Here is a 20452-nt window from a genome sequence, read left to right on the forward strand (position 1 = left end):
CCATATAATTTATTCTGGGCTCGAGTAGCAGGCAGTTTAATTTAGGCATGCTTTTCATCCAAAATTCCGAATGCTGCCCCCTACGCTAGAGATGTTTTAAGACACTAACAGCTTACAGATGGTAGGCAATTAAGGTCACAGTTATGAAAACTTAGTAGAAAGGCCTCTTTAGTGTCCTGACTGAAAAACACCAAAAGAAAGATGCCCAGGGTCCCTGCTCATCTACTTGAACGTGCCTTAGGCATGCTGCAAGGAGGCATGAGGACTGCCTATGTGGCCAGGGCAATAAATTGCAATGTCCGTACTGTGAGACGACTAAGACAGCACTACAGGGAGACAGGATGGACAGCTGATCATCCTCGCAGTGGCAGACCACGTGTAACAACACCTGCACAGGATCGGTACATCCGAATGTCACACCTGCTGGACAGGTATAGGATGGCAACAACAACTGCCCGAGGTACACCAGGAACGCACAATCCCTCCATCAGTGCTCATACTGTCCATAATAGGCCGAGAGGGGTTGGACTGAGGGCTTGTAGGCCTGTTGTAAAGTAGATCGTTCACTAGACATCACTGGCAACAACATCGCCTATGGGCACAAACCCACCGTCACTGGACCAGACAGGACTGGCAAAAAGTGCTCTTCACTGACGAGTCGCTGTTTGTCTCACCAGGGGTGATGGTTGGATTCACGTTTATCGTCGAAGGAATGAGCGTTACTGTCACGTCCTGACTTTAGTTCCTTTTTTTATGTCTCTATTTTGGTTTGGTCAGGGCGTGACTTGGGGTGGGCATTCTATGTTTTGTTCTGAGTGTTGTATTTCTATGTGTTTGGCCTGGTATGGTTCCCAATCAGAGGCAGCTGTCAATCGTTGTCTCTGCTTGAGAACCATACTTAGGTAGCCTGTTCCCACCTGTGTTTGTGGGTAGTTATTTTCTGTTTAGTGTGTTTTGCACCTGACAGAGCTGTTTCGATTGTTCTTTTATTGCTTGTTTTATGGTGTACAGTTTTACCATTAAAATTATGAACACTTACCACGCTGCACCTTGGTCCTCACCTTCTTCCACCAACGGCCGTTACAGTTACACCGAGGCCTGTGTTCTGGAGCAGGATCGATTTGAAGGTGGAGGGTCCGTCATGGTCTGGGGCGGTGTGTCACAGCATCATCGGACTGAGCTTGATGTCATTGCAGGCAATCTGAATGCTGTGCGTTGCAGGGAAGACATCCTCCTCCCTCATGTGGTACCCTTCCTGATGGCTCATCCTGACATGACCCTCCAGCATGACAATGCCACCAGCCATACTGCTCGTTCTGTGAGTGATTTCCTGCAAGACAGGAATGTCAGTGTTCTGCCATGGCCAGCGAAGAGCCCGGATCTCAATCCCATTGAGCACGTCTGGGACCTGTTGGATTGTAGGGTGGCGGCTAGGGCTATTCCCTCCAGAAATGTCCGGGAACATGCAGGTGCCTTGGTGGAAGAATGGTGTAACATCTCACAGCAAGAACTGGCAAATCTGGTGCAGTCCACGAGGAGGAGATGCACTGCAGTACTTAACGCAGCTGGTGGCCACACCAGATACTGACTGTTACTTTTGATTTTGACCCCCCCTTTGTTCAGGGACACATTATTCCATTTCTGTTAGTCACATGTTTGTGGAACTTGTTCAGTTTATGTCTGTTGTTGAATATTATTATGTTCATACAAATATTTATGTTAAGTTTGCTGAAAATAAAACGCAGTTGACATTGAGAGGATGTTTCTTTTTTTGCTGAGTTGAAAAATGTACCTATACACATAAACAGTTGAACTCGGAAGTTTACATACACTTAGGTTGGAGTCATTAAAACACATTTTTCAACCACTCCACACATTTCTTGTTAACAAACTATAGTTTTGGTAAGTCGGTTATGACATCTATTTTGTGCATGACGCAAGTAATTTTTCCAACAATTGTTTGCAGACAGATTATTTCACTTATAATTCACTGTTTTACAATTCCAGTGGGTCAGAAGTCAACATACACTAAGTTGACTGCGCCTTTAAACAGCTTGGAAAACTCCAGAAAATTATGTCATGGGTTTAACAGCTTCTGATAGGCTAACTGACGTCATTTGAATCAATTGGAGGTGTAACTGTGGATATACTTTAAGGCCTACCTTCAAACTCAGTGGCTCTTTGCTTGACATCATGGGAAAATCAAAATAAATCAAATAAGATCTCAGAAAAATAACTGTTGACCTCTACAAGTCTGGTTCATTCTTGGGAGCAATTTCCAAACGCCAGAAGGTACCATTTATCTGTACCAACAATAGTAAGCAAGTATAAACACCATGGGACCACGCAGCCGTCATACCACTCAAGAAGGAGACGTATTCTGCCTCCTAGAGATTAACGCACTTTGGTGCAAAAAGTGCAAATCAATCCCAGAAGAACAGCAAAGTACCTTGTGAAGATGCTGGAGGAAACAGGTACAAAATTATCTATATCCACGGTAAAAACAATTCCTATATTGATATAAGCTGAGAGGCCGCTCAGCAAGGAAGAAGTCACTGCTCCAAAACCGACATTAAAAAGCCAGACTACAGTTTGCAATTGCACATGGGGCTAAAGATCATACTTTTTGGAGAAATGTCCTCTGGTCTGATGAAACAAAAATAGAACTGTTTGGTCATAATGACGATTGTTATGCTTGGAGGAAAAAGTGGGAGGCTTGCAAGCCGAAGAACACCATCCCAACCGTGAAGCACGGGGTAGGGAGCATCATGTTGTGGGGGTGCTATGCTGCAGGAGGGACTGGTGCAATTCAAAAAATAGATGGCATCACAAGGGAAGAAAATGATGTGGATATATTGAAGCAACATCTCAAGACATCAGTCAGGAAGTTACAGCTTGGTTGCAAATGGGTCTTCCAAATTGACAATGACCCCAAGCATACTTCCAAATTTGTGGCAAAATGGCCTAAGGACAGCAAAGTCAAGGTATGGAAGTGGCCATCACAAAGCCCTGACCTCAACTGAAAAAGCGTGTGCGAGGAGGTCTACAAACCTGACTCAGTTACACCAGCTCTGTCAGGAGGAATGAGCCAAAATGGGCCAAGGCTACCTGGAACGTTTGACCCAAGTTAGGCAATGCTGCCTAATACTAATTGAGTGTATGTAAACTTCTGACCCACTGGGAATGTAATGAAAGAAATAAAAGCTGAAATAAATCCTTCTCTCTACTATTATTCTGACATTTCACATTCTTAAAATAAATAATCCTAACTGACCTAAAAACAGAGAAATTTACCAGGATTAAATGTCAGGAATTGTGAAAAACTGAGTTTAAATGTATTTGGCTAAGGTGTACGTAAACCTCCGACTTCAACTGTAGTCTATTTCCCCTTCACAACACCACAGCGACTGTGCTAATTTCACTAGGGCAGTCTCGACCTCCATACCTCTAACATTAAACATGACAGTTTCAGGCTGAATAATGAAAAACTGGGTACAGAGGGGTCGACAAGTCTCTGGGGAACAGCACAGCGAAAGTTTAGGAAAATACAGGTGGACAGCTTTGCGGCGCCGTAACATAGTCAATGCGATCACACAGCCTCGGCCCCTCTACCTTGTTTTACCTCCACACGTCAGAGGAATTTCCACTACAACTAACGATGGACCCCTCCCCCTGAACTTTCCCCCCTTGCTGTCATTTTCACATCACACAGGGGGCCTCTCTCCAACCTTAACCTGCACAGCCTTTACAGGCAATACATACAGAGGACGTGTCCAAAATGGAACCCTATTCCCTATAAAGTGCACTAGTTTTGACTAGGGCCCATAGGACCCTGGTAAAAAAATAGTGCACTATTTATGGAATAGGGTGCCATTTGAGATGCAGCCCTAATGTATACATATGCCACCCAGCATTAATGACCTGGTGACTGGTCCATGCTATGGGTATTAGAGCGAGCCTCAGCTCAGTATGTTGTTATAATTCTCATCAGGGGTTTGTACACTCACTCCTAGACAAGGGCTTGCTTCCCAAATGGCAGCTGTGCACTACTTCTGACCAGGGCCCATAGGGTTGTGGTCAAAAGTAGAACACTATGTAGGGAATCGGGTGCCATTTCGGACATTGCCATTCAGCGGTATGAAGGGCATCCCTTGTTCACTCCTCTCCTCTCCCCTACGTTCTCCAGGCTCTGTGTGTAATTGAGTAATACAGCTCAAGGTAACAGGGCCTGAAGACCTTTGCCTACAGACATGAGGTAATGTGTTGTTAATTAGCAAAAGAAAGAGACAGGGTGGGCGGAAGCCCTAGCCAGCACTGGAGCAGACTGGGGATGTGTCCCAAATGGCACCCTATTCACTATATAGTGCTCTACTTTTGACCAGGGCTCCATTAAGGACACGGCCTGGTTGGAACTCTCCCTCCAGTCAAGAGCATTTACAGAGAAGTAAAGCCTGCGAAGGCCAAGGGATGGTGATGGGCCGGATCCCAACATGAAAGCAGGGACAGAGAGGGATTGAACGGGCTACTATTGAGAAAGAGAGAGAGAGAGAGAGAGAGAGAGAGAGAGAGAGATAGGGAGACATAGAGAGAGAGAGGGAGAGAGAGAGCGAGAGAGACATAGAGAGAGAGAGAGAGAGAGAGAGAGAGAGAGAGAGAGACATAGAGAGGGACAGAGCGGGATTGAACGGCTACTATTGAGAGAGAGAGAGAGAGATAAACAGAAGGAGGGGGAGAACAGAAGGACAGAGAGAGAGAGAGGTGAGAGACAGGGAGAAAGAGGGAGAGAATGGTTACTTTAAGAAGATAACCTTTATGAAATATATCTGATATTCCTCCCCTCCCCCCTCTGATGCGCATGACGTACAATTTGTCATGAAGCGAACGTAAAGCAGGGTTCAGGATATTGGCCCTGACGTTGTAATTTAGAGCATTAAATCAAACCAATCGGAGTGTAATATCGAGACAGGGGAGGGTGAGTCAGTTCGCTTTAATGGTCTCCGAAAGGAATCAGAGGGACCACTATAGAAACCTCTCTGACATGTCACTGTGCCTCGCTATTATGGCTGTCTGGCTTTTCCACAACAATCTCCTGTTCATCTGTTTGGCTCCTCCTCTCCCTCTATCTCTCTCTCTCTCTGCCCCGTTATAGCCTGGCTCTGGCCCTCTCCCTCCAAACAAAGGACCCAGTTAATATGGGAATGTATTTACATGAAAATAAATACATCAAAAAGGCACAAGGAGAGCGAATCATGAAAACGTACTGAAGGCCCTGCGGAGCTCAACATTAATCTTGTGAATCAGAGATAAAAGGTGAGCATTTAATGCTATACATCCAGTGTACTCCTTAAGCTGCTCTCTGCTCTGCTCGGCTAAACCATTAGAGAGAGAGAGGGATGAGGAAACAAGGAAAAAAGTACAGCAGCTCTTTCATTCTGTGAGCTCTCAAAGTCACATTAATGTCATAACTGGAGAAACCATTGCTGCATGGGCTTGGGCTGTACATGGTTCATAATCACACAACTATAGCTGCTCTCCAAGGACCAGGTAGAGAGGAGGAAGAGGAAGGTTTGTTTTCTTTAATCAGTCCGGGACTAATATGACATTTATTGACCTTTAAAACACACAATTCACAATTCATTGATCACTGTGATATCGTCATCTGTCAAATCATCCCTGTTTCATGTGATTGAAGGCAAGAGAGAGTGAGAGAAAGAGGGAGATCAGTTCCCTGATTGTCTGTGGCACTGTGGGAGAAACCTAATAGTGGGAACATGTGTTTCTGTCTTCATGGTTTTCTGTGTGTGTGGAACACGATGGCTTCAAGCGGATGCAACATTTTGGGCCTAGCACCGACAGACTAACGTCCGACAGAGAGTGGCGTTTCTCTTTCCCCATAAGGCCCCTGCAAGGCGTGAGCAGAGGACTGACTACCTCTTGCATGTCAGTGTGATGGGAGAGAAAAAGGTGTGTCAGTCACAACCATCCATGTGGTGTCATGAGTGTCAGGAATATCAGATACAACGTTATTGTGATGAAGAGAACTCTTGGAATGTCACATGGAACCCATCACCCTCATGTACAATATTTTGGGTGTTATCAAAACATACTCGAACGAGCAAGAGGTCTGAAACACTCAAATTTGGACATGGTCAAATAAACACATGGGATGAAACACAATGGGTGAGGTAGTGGAGGTAACAAAAACACTGTGCTGTAGACTGAAAGCGAGCTGAGGATCATGCATGTGTCTGATGTGGCACGTTATTCCCAACACAGTGTTGCTTTTGACCAGAGCCTTATGAGCCTGGTCAAAAGTTGTGCAATATGGGCCTGATTTCGACTTCTAAAATTATTCCTTTTTTAAGCACGCCTTTCCTACACACTTCTCAGTAGTTGGTATTCAGACTGTTATGAAGGTGCGTAAACAAGCCTTGCAGGCGTCCCTTGAACACACTGAATAAATGTAATTCGACTGCTGAAAACCTTCCCACTTAGTGGCCAAGAGATTTTCTTGTGGAGTTTTCATTCATAGGGTTTTCAGTACAGAGTTTTCATTCAATAGGGTTTTCAGTACATTTATCTTAAGCCATCCCTTTAAATATGGTGTAGCTTCTAGTTTGAATTTTGTGGACAGACAATAGAATATATCGAGAGTACGGGTTCAGAATATTAGGGGTACATTTAAGAAAGCCATCTAAATACGTGCATATTCATCTCCGTTTGAGCAAATATTGGGAGAGAAAAAATACTCTGATCTTGTAGATTATTTAGGGTTAACAAAGTATTTATGAATAGACTTTACGCAGTCTTTTGATGGTAGTTTAAACGGTAGTTTAACTCATTTAGAAATATGCCACATTCAGTTCTTTAACCCATGGTAATGTTGGAAGTATTGTGTACATAGACTTACACAGTAATAATGACAATAATGTACAATAGTAGGCTATACTCTTGTCTATTGCTTGCACTAACCACGGAACTTCGTGATGACACAACCAAGTATTGTGACATGACACAACCAAGTATTGTGCCATGACAGAACCAAGTATTGTGACATGACACAAGCAAGTATTGTGCCATGACACAACCAAGTATTGTGACATGACACAACCAAGTATTGTGACATGACACAACCAAGTATTGTGCCATGACACAACCAAGTATTGCGCCATGTCACAACCAAGTATTGTGCCATGACACAACCAAGTATTGTGACATGACACAACCAAGCATTGTGCCATGACACAACCAAGTATTGTGCCATGACACAACCAGGTGCCATCAAACTGTGACATTACGGCTTGGTCATGACACACCAAGCCGACACTCCATAACATTTGACATTATTGTGCATTACATGTCTTTGTTCAGCACAAGATCTGTTTGTCGGGAGTTTCATGAAATGGGTTTCCATGGCCGCACACAAGCCTCAGATCACCATACGCAATGCCAAGGGTCGGCTGGAGTGGTCTAAAGCTCAACTCCATTGGACTCTGCAGCAGTGGAAATGCGTTCCCTGGAGTGATGAATCACCATATGGCAGTCTGGTGGACTAATCTGGGTTTGGCGAACACTACCTGCCACCACCGCATAGTGCCAACTGTAAAGTTTGGTGGAGGAGGAATAATAGTCTGGGGCTGTTTTCATTGTTAAGGCTAGGCCCCTTAGTTCCATTGAAGGGAAATAACGTAACAGAATACAATGACATTCTAGACGATTCTGTGCTTCCAACTTTGTGGAAAGAGTTTGGGGAAGGCCCTTTCCTGCTTCAGCGAGGTCCATACAGAAATGGTTTACCAAGATCAGTGTGAAAGAACTAAACTGCACAGAGCTCTGACCTCAACCCCATAGAACACCTTTGGGATGAATTGGAACGCTGACTGTGAGCCAGGCCTTAGTGCCAAACATCAGTGCCTGACCTCACTAATGCTCTTGTGGCTGAATGGAAGCATGTCCCCAGCAGCAATGTTCCAACATTTAGTGGAAAGCCTTCCCAGAAGACTGGAGGCTGTTATAGAAGCAAAGAGAGGACCAACTCCATATTAATGCCCATGATTTTGGAATGAGATGTTCGACGAGCAGGTGTCCACATACTTTTGGTAATGTAGTGTATTTACAATTCCCTTATCCAAATGGATTACTCATTTACCTATCTCTAATCAATATCTCTTATAAATATGTCAATTAAAGTGCATGGACAATGGTGTTATTTCTATCTGACAAAAGTAGATGGTTTTTCTACTTGGAACCAGTACGTTCGCTGGAACTTCTTCATGGATTCTTCATGCGTAAAGGTGGTGGAATTATTGGGTAATTAAGTCAAAGTCAGAATACAGCATATCTGTACACACCTCAGCCACATCTTCATTTATTCGATCTCCACCCAAAATGAATAGTGGGTGAAAAGCACGCTATTCTCATGTTTAAGTTCGTCATAATACACATAGAGAAAAGTGCATAAAATGGGAAATACATTCCATTTACACGTGCGCTTAACTCGGGTCAGAATCGGGCCCTATATTGGGACAAATCCTGTGTGAGCTGTTCAGAGAAGAACTAAACCAGAGAGGACAGGAGAGTGGAGATGGAAGTGACTCCAGTCACTGTGGCTCATTGGAGGCTGGGAAGACACCTTTACCCAGGACACCCAGCCAGCAATCCCCAAACACAGTTTGCATCCCAAATGAGCCCTGGTCAAAAGTAGTGCACTATAAAGGGAAAATATAGGGTGCCATTTGGGATGCAGCCCAGACAGTGAGCACCGATAACATGGCTGTTATGACGTGGAGGGAAATTCAGCGCTCACTTAGAAGCTCTACAACCTTTTCTTACCTGTCACTCGGCCCACGTTCCCACGGCTCTGGTTTCCCACCCCCGGGGGACGATGTGAGGCAGTATTTTTCTTGTGTTAAATATGGATCATTGAGCTTGATGGCTTTTGGAAGGTAAAACCCAAGTGGAAATCTGTCTTCCTCCCTCTCTCCCTCTGTGTCCCTCCCTCTCTCTTTCTTACCTCTAAAAGCCTGGCATGTCGGGCCAGCTCCAGCTCCTTCTCATGTCCCCACTTACAGTTGTGCGCTCAAAATGGCACCCTATTCCCTTTATAGTGCACTACTATTACTACCCTTTGGACCATGGTCAAAAGTAGTGCACTATATAGGGTACCATTTGGGACACACAAGTACTGTGGAGCACGGCGAGTAAGTGAGTGCACTATAAAGGGAATAGGGTACCATTTGGGACACACTGGTACTGTGGAGCACGGCGTGTAAGTGAGTGAGTCCCACATCACTCCTTAATCCCAATTAAGGGGAAGAGGAGAGTGAAACCCTTCCCCTTGGCCTCCTCACAGAGTGCCATTACCTCTCCCTGACCTTCCCCCACTCTCCTCCCTGCTCCCTCCTCTCCTTTCCACACCACTCCCTCCCGGCCTGTTCCCAGCCACCTCTTTCCTGCTCCTCATCCTTCCCTCTATCTCCCTCTCATCAACCCTCATTTCCTATCTTAGCCTGTAAACTCCTGTCCTCCCTACCTCCCCCTTTCCTCACCTCCTTATCCCTCCCTGCAAACTCCTGTCCTGCTCCACTCCTCACCCCCCTCTCTTCTCCTCCTCCTCATCCCTCCCTCCCTGCCTGGGCCTGTGAACTCCTGCCCTGCACCACACGGCAGCCATCAATGTGAGCTCTGTGGAACAGAGGGAATGTGAAGGTTACTGAGGCCACCTGTCTTGGGCAGAAGGGTTTGTTTTGGATCGTCATCAAGCATTTTTCGGAGTGCCACTCAGACAATCTGAGCCCTTGTCCCAAATGGCACCCTATACCATATAATAACTTTTGACCAAGGCTCTGGCCAAAAGTAGTGCACTATGTACAGTAGGGAATAGGGTGCCGTTTTTGAATGTAGCCTTAGGACTTCTCCAGATCCCCTTCTGCTATACTAAAGCCATTGTGTTTGAAGGGCCAGGCCCAGTCAGTGACACCTGAGTTAGTCATTTGGCCCATTAGACAACAAAACATTGTTTAATTAGGCAACACTGCAGGCCTCAAGTTTCAACAAATAGACAGATATATAGACACAGGTTTCAGTCCTCACCCCGGGACCCTACTCAACTCAGAGCGCTCATTCAGGTGATGATTGATTGATTGATATCAATGATCTCTCTGAGGCTAGGATGTCAACACAGCAGAGCTGTCTACGACAGTAATTGCTTAGATGATAAATAAATTAGCAATGATCACTGCTCTCTGAGGAAATCAGACATCTACAGATGAAAGATGTGAATGTGAGGTTCCATCCCAAATGGCACCTTATTCCCTACATAGCGCATTACTTATGGGCCCTGGTGAAAAGTAGTGCACTATAAAGGGAATCAGGTTCCATTTTGGACATAGCATCTGAGTTCTATTTACACAAGTGTGCACTCAAAGTGTCTCTGTGAAGGTGTTTTTCTTCTTCATCGGCGCGAGTGAAAGTTGAGCTAAATGGCACTCAAGGGCTCAGAAACACATTCTAGACACACGATTCTAACAACCCCAAGTGTCCCATATCACTGTTATGAGAGGAAAATTCTCTCACGACTACAATCATCGTTCACTTGCCATACTTATTAACATCTTAAAAAGTACACATTTGGTTGAATATTTTAATATAAAATGTACAAATAAAAAGAAAACTCTTACAACTTGCCAAATAAAATATTTCATATTCAGTCTGAAGAAAAATACCCTCACAGACTGAACTTCTGATTCCGATCAATGATATGGATGGCTAGAGGGTAATTATGAACCTAACATTACATGAACATGTAATAAAATGATGGGAAAACTTAAGGGTTAAACCGGAAGTGTAGATAAACATGGTATTCTAGTGGCTTAACCTGAAACAAAAATATCTTTTTAAATAAGCTTGATAATCAGAAAAAAACTAAACAGGCACACCTGTGATATAAAGACATTTTTTGATCAATAAAAATTAAGGGATAAAAGAAAAAAAAGAGAGAGAGAGAACAGCATTAAAAAAGAAAACAGACACCAGACAGAGAGAGAGAGAGAGAGAGAGAACAGCTTTAAAAAAGAAAACAGACACCAGACAGAGAGAGAGAGAACAGCTTTCAAATAGAAAACAGACACCAGACAGAGAGAGTGAACAGCTTTAAAAGAGAAAACAGACACCAGACAGAGAGAGAGAGAGAGAGAGAGAACAGCTTTAAAAAAGAAAACAGACACCAGACAGAGAGAGAGAGAACAGCTTTCAAATAGAAAACAGACACCAGACAGAGAGAGTGAACAGCTTTAAAAGAGAAAACAGACACCAGACAGAGAGAGAGCGCGAGAGAGAACAGCTTTAAAAGAGAAACCAGACACCAGACAGAGAGAACAGCTTTAAAAGAGAAACCAGACACCAGACAGAGAGAGAGAGAGAGAGAGAGAACAGCTTTAAAAGAGAAAACAGACACCAGACAGAGAGAGAGTCAGAGAGAACAGCTTTAAAAGAGAAAACAGACACCAGACCGAGAGAGAGAGAGAGAACAGCTTTAAAAGAGAAAACAGACACCAGACAGAGAGAGAGTCAGAGAGAACAGCTTTAAAAGAGAAAACAGACACCAGACCGAGAGAGAGAGAGAACAGCTTTAAAAGAGAAAACAGACACCAGACAGAGAGAGAGTCAGAGAGAACAGCTTTAAAAGAGAAAACAGACACCAGACCGAGAGAGAGATAGCTGTGGTGCCTCTTCATGACCTTAGCTGGAAACGGAGCTAACTAACTAACACCTATGGTTGGTGGTGTAAGTGTGAAAACTTGGGAAGAGAGAACATGAGGTCACCGCTCGTGAGGTCACTGCACCCAGCAGGGCCTATACGCAGACTACAGGAGTTGGGTTGGAGAATTCCGGTAAGGATTCGAGGATCTCCTGGTAATTCCCTCCTGATTCCAGGAATATTCCAACCAGGAATCCTGGAAAACCAAGGAATGAAAAAAATCTAAATAATTGCTACCCTATACAGGAGGAACTGTATGAAATGTCGAGAGGAAGCCGAATGAACCTCCCATTTGTGTAGGGATTCTTTGAAGATCAGACATGATCAGGGTTGCAAAATTCTGGTAACTGTCCATACAATTTGGGGAAAGCTACCAGAGTTTTTAAACCCTCAACATCATAGCTCCAGAAATGATCTCATCAAACAATCCAACATACACTTTATAGTCTAGCCACCTAACCGTGGGATACAGAAACTGAATAGCAGGGAAAGGGTAGAGGGATAGACAGAGAGACAGGAGGGAAATTGAAAGAGAAGTGTGGAGGACTAGCAACTCTAACCTTTCTCTATATAACCTGAACCTTGTTAAGTTAGAAGCAGCTACTTTTTTTTCTTCGGTCTGTTGTAAATCTATTAGCGCTATGGAGCCCTCTGTAAGGTTCCTTGTTTTAGGCCTGTTTTATGAGAATAAATTAAGGCTACCTCCACTCCACCCTAATTATACTAGATTGAGAACATTTTACTTACAAATGACAAGCCAATGTCTGGTAGTTTAATTGGCAAATTGTTTTGCTGCCTGGTCACCGTCATGAGTAAAGTATTCAAAGTAGGGTTTAAATATCTCTTTTTAAATAGCTCCTAAATAAAAAAGTATAAAACACCTAGACGTTGTCCTAAATCCCTATATAGGGAATAAGGGTGCCGTTTAGAACGCACTCTGTGTAAGTAGGGCACGGAAACTTGAGGTACGACGACAAGACACTGTCTGATGCCTTGAAAGAAGGCTTCCAACATCAAAGTAACGTCAGGAATCACCTCAGGTTATACAGTGACAGTATCATGGTGCTTCTTTAAAAAATATGTTAGAAATATGTCATCTATAAAAGGTATGTAAAATAGCAGAAAAATATGAAAATATATTCATTTCTCTTAAATAAAATGACACCTGTTGTTCCCTTCGATGAGTGTACTGTACCATTTTGCTTTGCCATCTTGGCATAACCGTCTATGGAAGCGTTAAAAACGGCAAGGGCATAGTTTATCGGAGTTTGAAGGTGCATCAGAAATGGCACCCTACCCCTATATAGTGGACTATTTTTGACCAGATTGCTATGGGCCTTGGTCAAAAGTAGTGCACTACATAGAGAAAAGGGTGAACTTTTGGACTGAAGCAGAGTTTAAGACTTGAAAGGAAAATGTTTATTTGTATCTCTTTCCCCATTATTCTCTTCTTGAGGCTTTGCAGTAACATACAGAAATGTACATGTAAACACAGCCCACTGTCAATCCAGTTTTCTATAAACTAATGTTAAAAACACACTAAGGAAGGAGCTTGTAGTTACAGTACGTACTGGCACAGCACTGATTGGCAGTCACAGTGAAAGCGATCTGAAGACAGAGCAGCGGTCTAAAACCAGATCAGACCAGCCCCACTCTCAAGATGTCCAGTGCATTGACTGTTGACTGAGCTGGACAGGGCCCAGTGGAAGACCCAGAGAGAGATACAGGCTTCGTCCCAAAATGGCACCATATTTCCTACATAGTACCTTGACCAGAGCAACTGTGGGTAGTGCAATATATAAAGTCAGTTCACTGCTATCCAACAATGCCCACCACACACATGGCAGAAATAAGGGTAAAATATATAAATATACTAACAACTTTGTTAAAAAGTCCTTCCCTTTTTAATCTTCTTTCTCAAAAAGTCTCTCTCTCTCTGTGGTTCTCAGGAGTGAGTCCATCTGATGGGTATCCAGTGAGTGTCTGTCTCCATCTTCTTCAGAGCCCCCTTCAGTTCACTGAATGCTGCTGTCAGGTCGTCGTTGACGATCACCTTCTCAAACAAGTGGCCGTATTGGCTCTCCATCTGCTGTCCGGTGCTCACCATTTCCAGGAAGTCCTCCTCCTGTTGGACAAGAATATCATGGAATAGATATTTTACTGTCTGTTTTGAGAGAAAAATAAATGTACTTTCTGCTTATCTCAGGGTCAAGCTGTTGTCGATGGCCTATGAAGAAAGAGTAACGGGCATGAGTTTGTGAGACATTCACATAAACACAAACATAACAGCCATATAACACAAATAAACAGACAGAATGACCCAATCTGTCATGTCTTATTCCGCTCCCCCTCTCTAGTGCTCATTTTCGCCTGTTTACTTATTATTACACACACCTGCCACCATCGTTATGCGCACCTGCGTCTCACCTGGACTCCATCACTTCTATGATTACCTCCCCTATATCTGTCACTCCCTTTGGTTCTTTCCCCAGGCAGTATTAGTTTCTCATGTCCAGACGCTACTCTTGTTTTGTATTGTCCTATTTATTATTAAAGTCACCCCCTGCACTTGCTTCCTGACTCCCAGCGTCTGCATTACACAAACAGAGAGCTGCTTGACCCTGAAGGTCACCTAGACCTCTTTACAAAACCTTACACACAAAACCTCAAGGAATTTTCATAATTTCCTCAATCGGATACAAAATAAAATAAAAAAGCCAAAAAGCAGAAAACATATCTGTGATTGACAAAGAGACAGACAAAACCAGTAACAGATCCATAATTGATACATGCCACTTTGGACATAGTGACAGGACAATGACAGTGTGTTCAAAATGGGAGGCCTTCAGAAAAGGAAATGGCTTGGGCACATGAACCTACTACTGTAGCTACACTTTACTGTATATACAAAAGTATGTGGACACCCCTTCAAATGAGTGGATTTGGCCGTTTCCCGTTGCTGACAGGTGTAAAAAAAAATCGAGGTGAAGTCGAGGTGACAGGTGTATAAAATGCAATCTCTATAGACAAACACTGGCAGTAGAATGACTTTACTGAATGGCTTTACTTTCCCGACCCCTCCAGTATTTATGCTGCAGTAGTTTATGTGTCGGGGGGCTAGGGTCAGTCTGTTATACCTGGAGTATTTCTCCTGTCTTATCCGATGTCCTGTGTGAATTTAAGTATGCACTCTCTAATTTGCTCGTTCTTTCTTTCTATCTTTCTTTCTCTCTCTCAGAGGACCTGATCCCTAGGACTATGCCTCAGGACTACCTGGCCTGATGACTCTTTGCTGTCCCCAGTCCACCTGGCCGTGCTGCTGCTCCAGTTTCATCTGTTCTGCCTGCGGCTATGGAACCCTGACCTGTTCACCGGACGTGCTACCTGTTCCCTGACCTGCTGTTTTCAACTCTCTAGAGACAGCAGGAGTGGTAGAGATACTCTGAATGATCGGCTATGAAAAGCCAACTGACGACTACTCCTGAGGTGCTGACCTTTTGCACCCTCGACAACCACTGTGATTATTATTATTTGACCCTTCTAATCATCTATGAACATTTGCACATCTTGGCCATAATTTCTACCCGGCACAGCCAGAAGACTGGCCACCCCTCATAGCCTGGTTCCTCTCCAGGTTTCTTCCTAGGTTCTGGCCTTTCTAGGGAGTTTTACCAAGCCACCGTGCTTCTACACCTGCATTGCTTGCTGTTTGGGGTTTTAGGCTGGGTTTCTGTACAGTATTTTGTGACAACGGCTGATGTAAGAAGGGCTTTATAAATACATTTGATTGATTGACTGACTGAAGAGCTCAGTGACTTTCAACGTGGCAACGTCATAGGATGCCACCTTTCCAACAAGTCAGTTCGCCAAATTTCTGCCCTGCTAGAGCTGCCCCGGTCAACTGTAAGTGCTGTTATTGTGAAGTGGAAACATCTAGGAGCAACAACGGCTCAGCCGTGAAGTGGTAGGCCACACAAGCTCACGGAATGGGACCGGCGAGGGCTGAAGCACACAGCGTGAAAAATCGTCTGTCCTCGGTTGCAATGTTCACTACCAAGTTCCAAACTGCCTCTGGAAGCAACGTCACCACAGAACTATTCGTTGAAAGCTTAATGAAATAGTTTCCATGGCCGAGTAGCCGCACAAAAGCCTAAGATCACTATACGCGATGGTGACCGCTACCTGCATGAATGCATAGTGCCAACTGTAAAGTTTGGTGGAGGTGGAAAATTGGTCTGGGGCTGTTTTTCATAGTTCGGGCTAGGCCCCTTAGTTTCAGTGAAGGGAAATCTTAACGCTATAGCAATGACATTCTAGATGATTCTGTGCTTCCAACTTTGTGGCAACATTTTGGGGAAGGCTCTTTCCTGTTTCAGCATGACAATGTCCCCGTGCACAAAGCGAGGTCCATACAGAAATGGTTTGTCGAGATCGGTGTGGAAGAACTTGACTGGTCTGCACAGAGCCCTGACCTCAACCCCCCATCGAACACCTTTGGGATGATTTGGAACAACGACTGCAAGCCAGGCCTTAGCGCCCAACATCAGTGCCCGACCTCACTAATGCTCTTGTGGCTGAATGGAAGCAAGTCTCCACAGTAATGTTCCAACATCTAGTGGAAATCCCTCCAAGAAGACTGGAGGCTGTCATGGAAGCAAAGGGGGGACCAACTCCATATTAATGGCCATGATTTTGGAATGAGATGTTCGACGAGCAGGTGTCCACATACTTTTTGACATGTAGTGTATATAACTCCTGACCCCACCGCTAGCCTGGTCCCTTATATGTTTGTGCTGTTTTGCAACTACTATGGAGATTGGCAAGACAGCAGAACTAGATCTGGGATCAGGCTATGCTAATTAATCATAGCTCCCTAGACAACTTATTAACAGGTTAGCGTTTTAGGACCTATTTCTTGCCCAGTCATCCCTTCCTGATGGTATTAGACTGCCCTGTGAAATGTTTATATGGGCTGATCCATTCCAGCCTCAGACAAAGGAACAGGGCAGGGTTAGAGAGGCTATAGCGGCCTTCTGAAATCAAATCAAATTTTATTTGTCACATACACATGGTTAGCAGATGTTAATGCGAGTGTAGCGAAATGCTTGTGTTTCTAGTTCCGACAATGCAGTAGTAACCAATGAGTAATCTAACCTAACAATTCCACAACTGCTACCTTATACACACAAGTGTAAAGGGATAAAGACTATGTACATAAAGATATATGAATGAGTGATGGTACAGAACGGCATAGGCAAGATGCAGTAGATGGTATCGAGTACAGTATATACATATGAGATGAGTAATGTAGGGTATGTAAACATTATATTAAGTGGCACTGCTTAAAACCTGTTATGGCTGCAACCTTTTGTTCTCAATTTCGGCCTGAAGACATACCCAAATCTAACTGCCTGTAGCTCAGCCCCAGAGGCAAGGATATGCAGTTTCTTGGTATCATTTGAATGCAAACATTCTGAAGTTGTTGGAAATGTTAATTGAATATAGGAGAATATAACACAGTAGATCTGGTGGAAGAAAAGAGAAAGAAAGAGCATACGTTTTCTGTTTTTTATTGTTGTAGCATCATCTTTCATATGTACTAGAATAGCCACGCAGTCAGATAGGATGCTGGAGATAATTTTGATGGACAACACACGTTTCAGACTGATAACTTCAGAAATGGGTGAGCTACATGACATTTAGCATGAAGTCACCCAGGTGTCGCACACAAGTTGCCCAAATGTACCCAAGTCTTTCTGCTGTAAAGCAGAGGCAAACTGAACAACTGGTGCAGGTGATGGGGGACTACATGTGACAAAGAACACAACGACGCCTCCATGCTTTGCCCTTTTGGCCCTGAGGTACAGTCATTCCTCACTTCCCTTCCTCCGCTTCTTTGTTCCTGTCTTCACACCTCTAGATGGCCGGGCGGGGGTAGTTGTGGAGCCGGAGACAGCAGGAGTCTGGCTGGATGAACCCGCTTCAGTGGGGGATGGGCACCTGGGCCTCCCAGTCAGAGTCGCTATCACTGTGAAAGAAAACATAAAAGAAATGTGTATTGTATGAGCCTTTTATCATCACATAAAATAAACAGATATGTATTGATTGTATAGAGCAGAGGGAACAGTCACTAAGGTGTTCCATTCAACTCCGGCCATTGTTGTGTGTATATATAGGCAAACATATATATATATATACTATCCGAAATATATATACAGCAACCCCTCTGATCGTCAAGGCGAAAAATGGATATACAACAAAGGAATATATATATATATAGCTATATACCCAGCTAGATTTCACACACACACACCCAAACAAACCAACACACACACACACACACACACACACACACACACACACACACACACACACACACACACACACACACACACACACACACACACACACACACACACACACACACACACACACACACACACACACACACACACACACACAAACTACACATTTCATTATATATATATAAAAATATATATATTTTAATTTTTTATATATAATATATATATATTTTAATATTTCATAAAACGGCATTAGCACTTACCCGTCCAGAAGTACGTCCGGTCCTTGCAGAAACAGCTCCTCAGTTCGTTTGAATCATAACACTCCAAGATTCCTCAAACTAAAAATCTGTCTCACTTTCACTTTTACTTTAGAGTTTGACTTCGCTTTACATTAAGTTTTCGCCAGAATATCTTCAATGAAATCGTTGAAACTACAACTTTCCGAAATACAGCTGCACGTAAAAAGCCTTTACAGCAACCCCTCTGATCGTCAAGGCGAAAATGGAGTTCCCCGCGCGTACGATTACAACAAAGGAATTGTGGTCAAACCCCAAACAATTACATACTGGCGTTTACCTCAGCTCATTGGCTATCTACCCAGCTAGATTTCAAGAAGATCAGTGGTCATTGGGCAGAACTATAGTCAATCAATGAAGCTTCGCTAAAATTATTGGTGCGCCAGGTAGTCATTTATCGTTGTCTTCAAATCAGCTCACTATGGTCAACTCTCCCCACAAAAAAACAACGTTGTTTGACTGTGTTGCAAACAAACAGAGGAATGCACTGACACCCACCATGACTATGTAACGATTGTTTACAGGGGCGAATCACGCCGAAAATCAAAAAATTGATAGAGAAGGAATTCACTGCACAAATAGTTTACAAAATGTTTAGATTTAGGCTATAAAAATGGATTTTATCAAAGTAAACATAGTGTGCTTAAACTAATAACACACAAATTATTATATTTTTCTTGTCTGCATTGACTACATCATTTAAACATTCACAGTGTAGATTGGAAAAAGTATGTGAGTCAGGAGTCCGCTAACCTGGAGTCCAATCAATGAGATCAATGAATCAATGAGACTGGAGATGTTGGTTAGAACTGCCTTGCCCTATAAAAAACTCACAAAATTTGAGTTTGCTATTCACAAGAAGCATTGCCGGTAGAAATAACGCCGGAAGAAATGGCAGCAGTTTTAAGGGCGCCCAACCAATTGTGCTATTATGTGTTTTTTTCACATTATTTGTAACTTATTTTGTACATAATGTTTCTGCAACCGTATCTTACGTCAAAAAAGAGCTTCTGGATATCAGGACAGCGATCACTCACCTCGGATTAGACAAAGATTTTTTCTTCAACAAACAAGACGCATAAGACATCCTCCAAACAGCCAGCAGGGCCGACATCCACGTTATTTGCAAGTGGAAGCGACACAGGTACAGAGGACAAAGAGGCGGATGCCGGATCACGACCCGAAAAAGGCGAGTGGGAAAGCTGCCGTTACCGTCAATACTACTCGCCAACGTGCAATCATTGGACAATAAACTAGACGAGGTACGATCACAAATATCCTACCAACGTGACATCAAAAACTGTAATATCCTATGTTTCATGGAATTGTGGCTGAATGACGACATGGATATTAAGCTAGCGGGAAACACGCTGCACCGGCAAGATAGAACAGCACACTCAGGTAAGATGAGGGGGGCAGTCTGTGCTTATTTGTAAACAACAGCTGGTGCACGAAATCTAAGGAAGTCTCTAGATTTTGCTCGCCTGAAGTAGAGTACATTGTGATAAATTGCAGGCCACACTACTTGCCTAGAGAGATTTCAGCTATACTTTTCGTGGCTGTTTATTTACCACCACAGACAGATGCTGGCACTAAGACCGCACTCAGTCATCTGAATAAGGAAATAAGCAAACAGGAAACCACTCACCGAGAGGTGGCGCTCCTAGTGGCCGGAGACTTTAATGCAGGGAAACTTAAGGACTGTTTTGCTATCACAGACTGGAACATGTTCCGGGATTCTTCCGATGACATTGAGGAGTACACCACATCAGTCACTGGCTTTATCAGTAAGTGCATCGAAGACGTCGTCCCTACAGTGACTGTACGTACATACCCCAACCGGAAGCCATGGATTACAGGCAACATTCGCACTGAGCTAAAGGTTAGAGCTGCCGCTTTCAAGGTGCGGGACTCTAACCCGGGAAGCTTTCAAGAATTCCTTCTATGCCCTGTGACGAACCATCAAACAGGCAAAGCGACAATACAGGGCTAAGATTGAATCATACTACACCGGCTCCGACACTCGTCTTATGTGGCAGGGCTTGCAAACTATTACAGACTACAAAGGGAAGCACAGCCGCGAGCTGCCCAAT

At 43.7% G+C, this 20452-nt stretch overlaps 1 protein-coding gene across 4 annotated transcripts in view; it reads right to left on the minus strand.

Moving 5' to 3' along the window:
• Nucleotides 1-10122: 10122 nt before the first annotated feature.
• Nucleotides 10123-20452, minus strand: part of LOC135517552 (MAGUK p55 subfamily member 7-like) — a 260440-nt gene continuing 250110 nt past the window's right edge. For all 4 annotated transcript variants that reach the window (XM_064941965.1, XM_064941964.1, XM_064941963.1 and 1 more), the window contains one exon: nt 10123-13883. In XM_064941965.1, the coding sequence (XP_064798037.1) occupies nt 13704-13883 (180 nt within the window). In that variant the 3' untranslated portion in view covers nt 10123-13703. The remainder of the gene's footprint in view (nt 13884-20452) is intronic.

Source organism: Oncorhynchus masou, chromosome 28, assembly GCF_036934945.1.
Source record: "Oncorhynchus masou masou isolate Uvic2021 chromosome 28, UVic_Omas_1.1, whole genome shotgun sequence".
Lineage (NCBI taxonomy): Eukaryota > Metazoa > Chordata > Actinopteri > Salmoniformes > Salmonidae > Oncorhynchus > Oncorhynchus masou.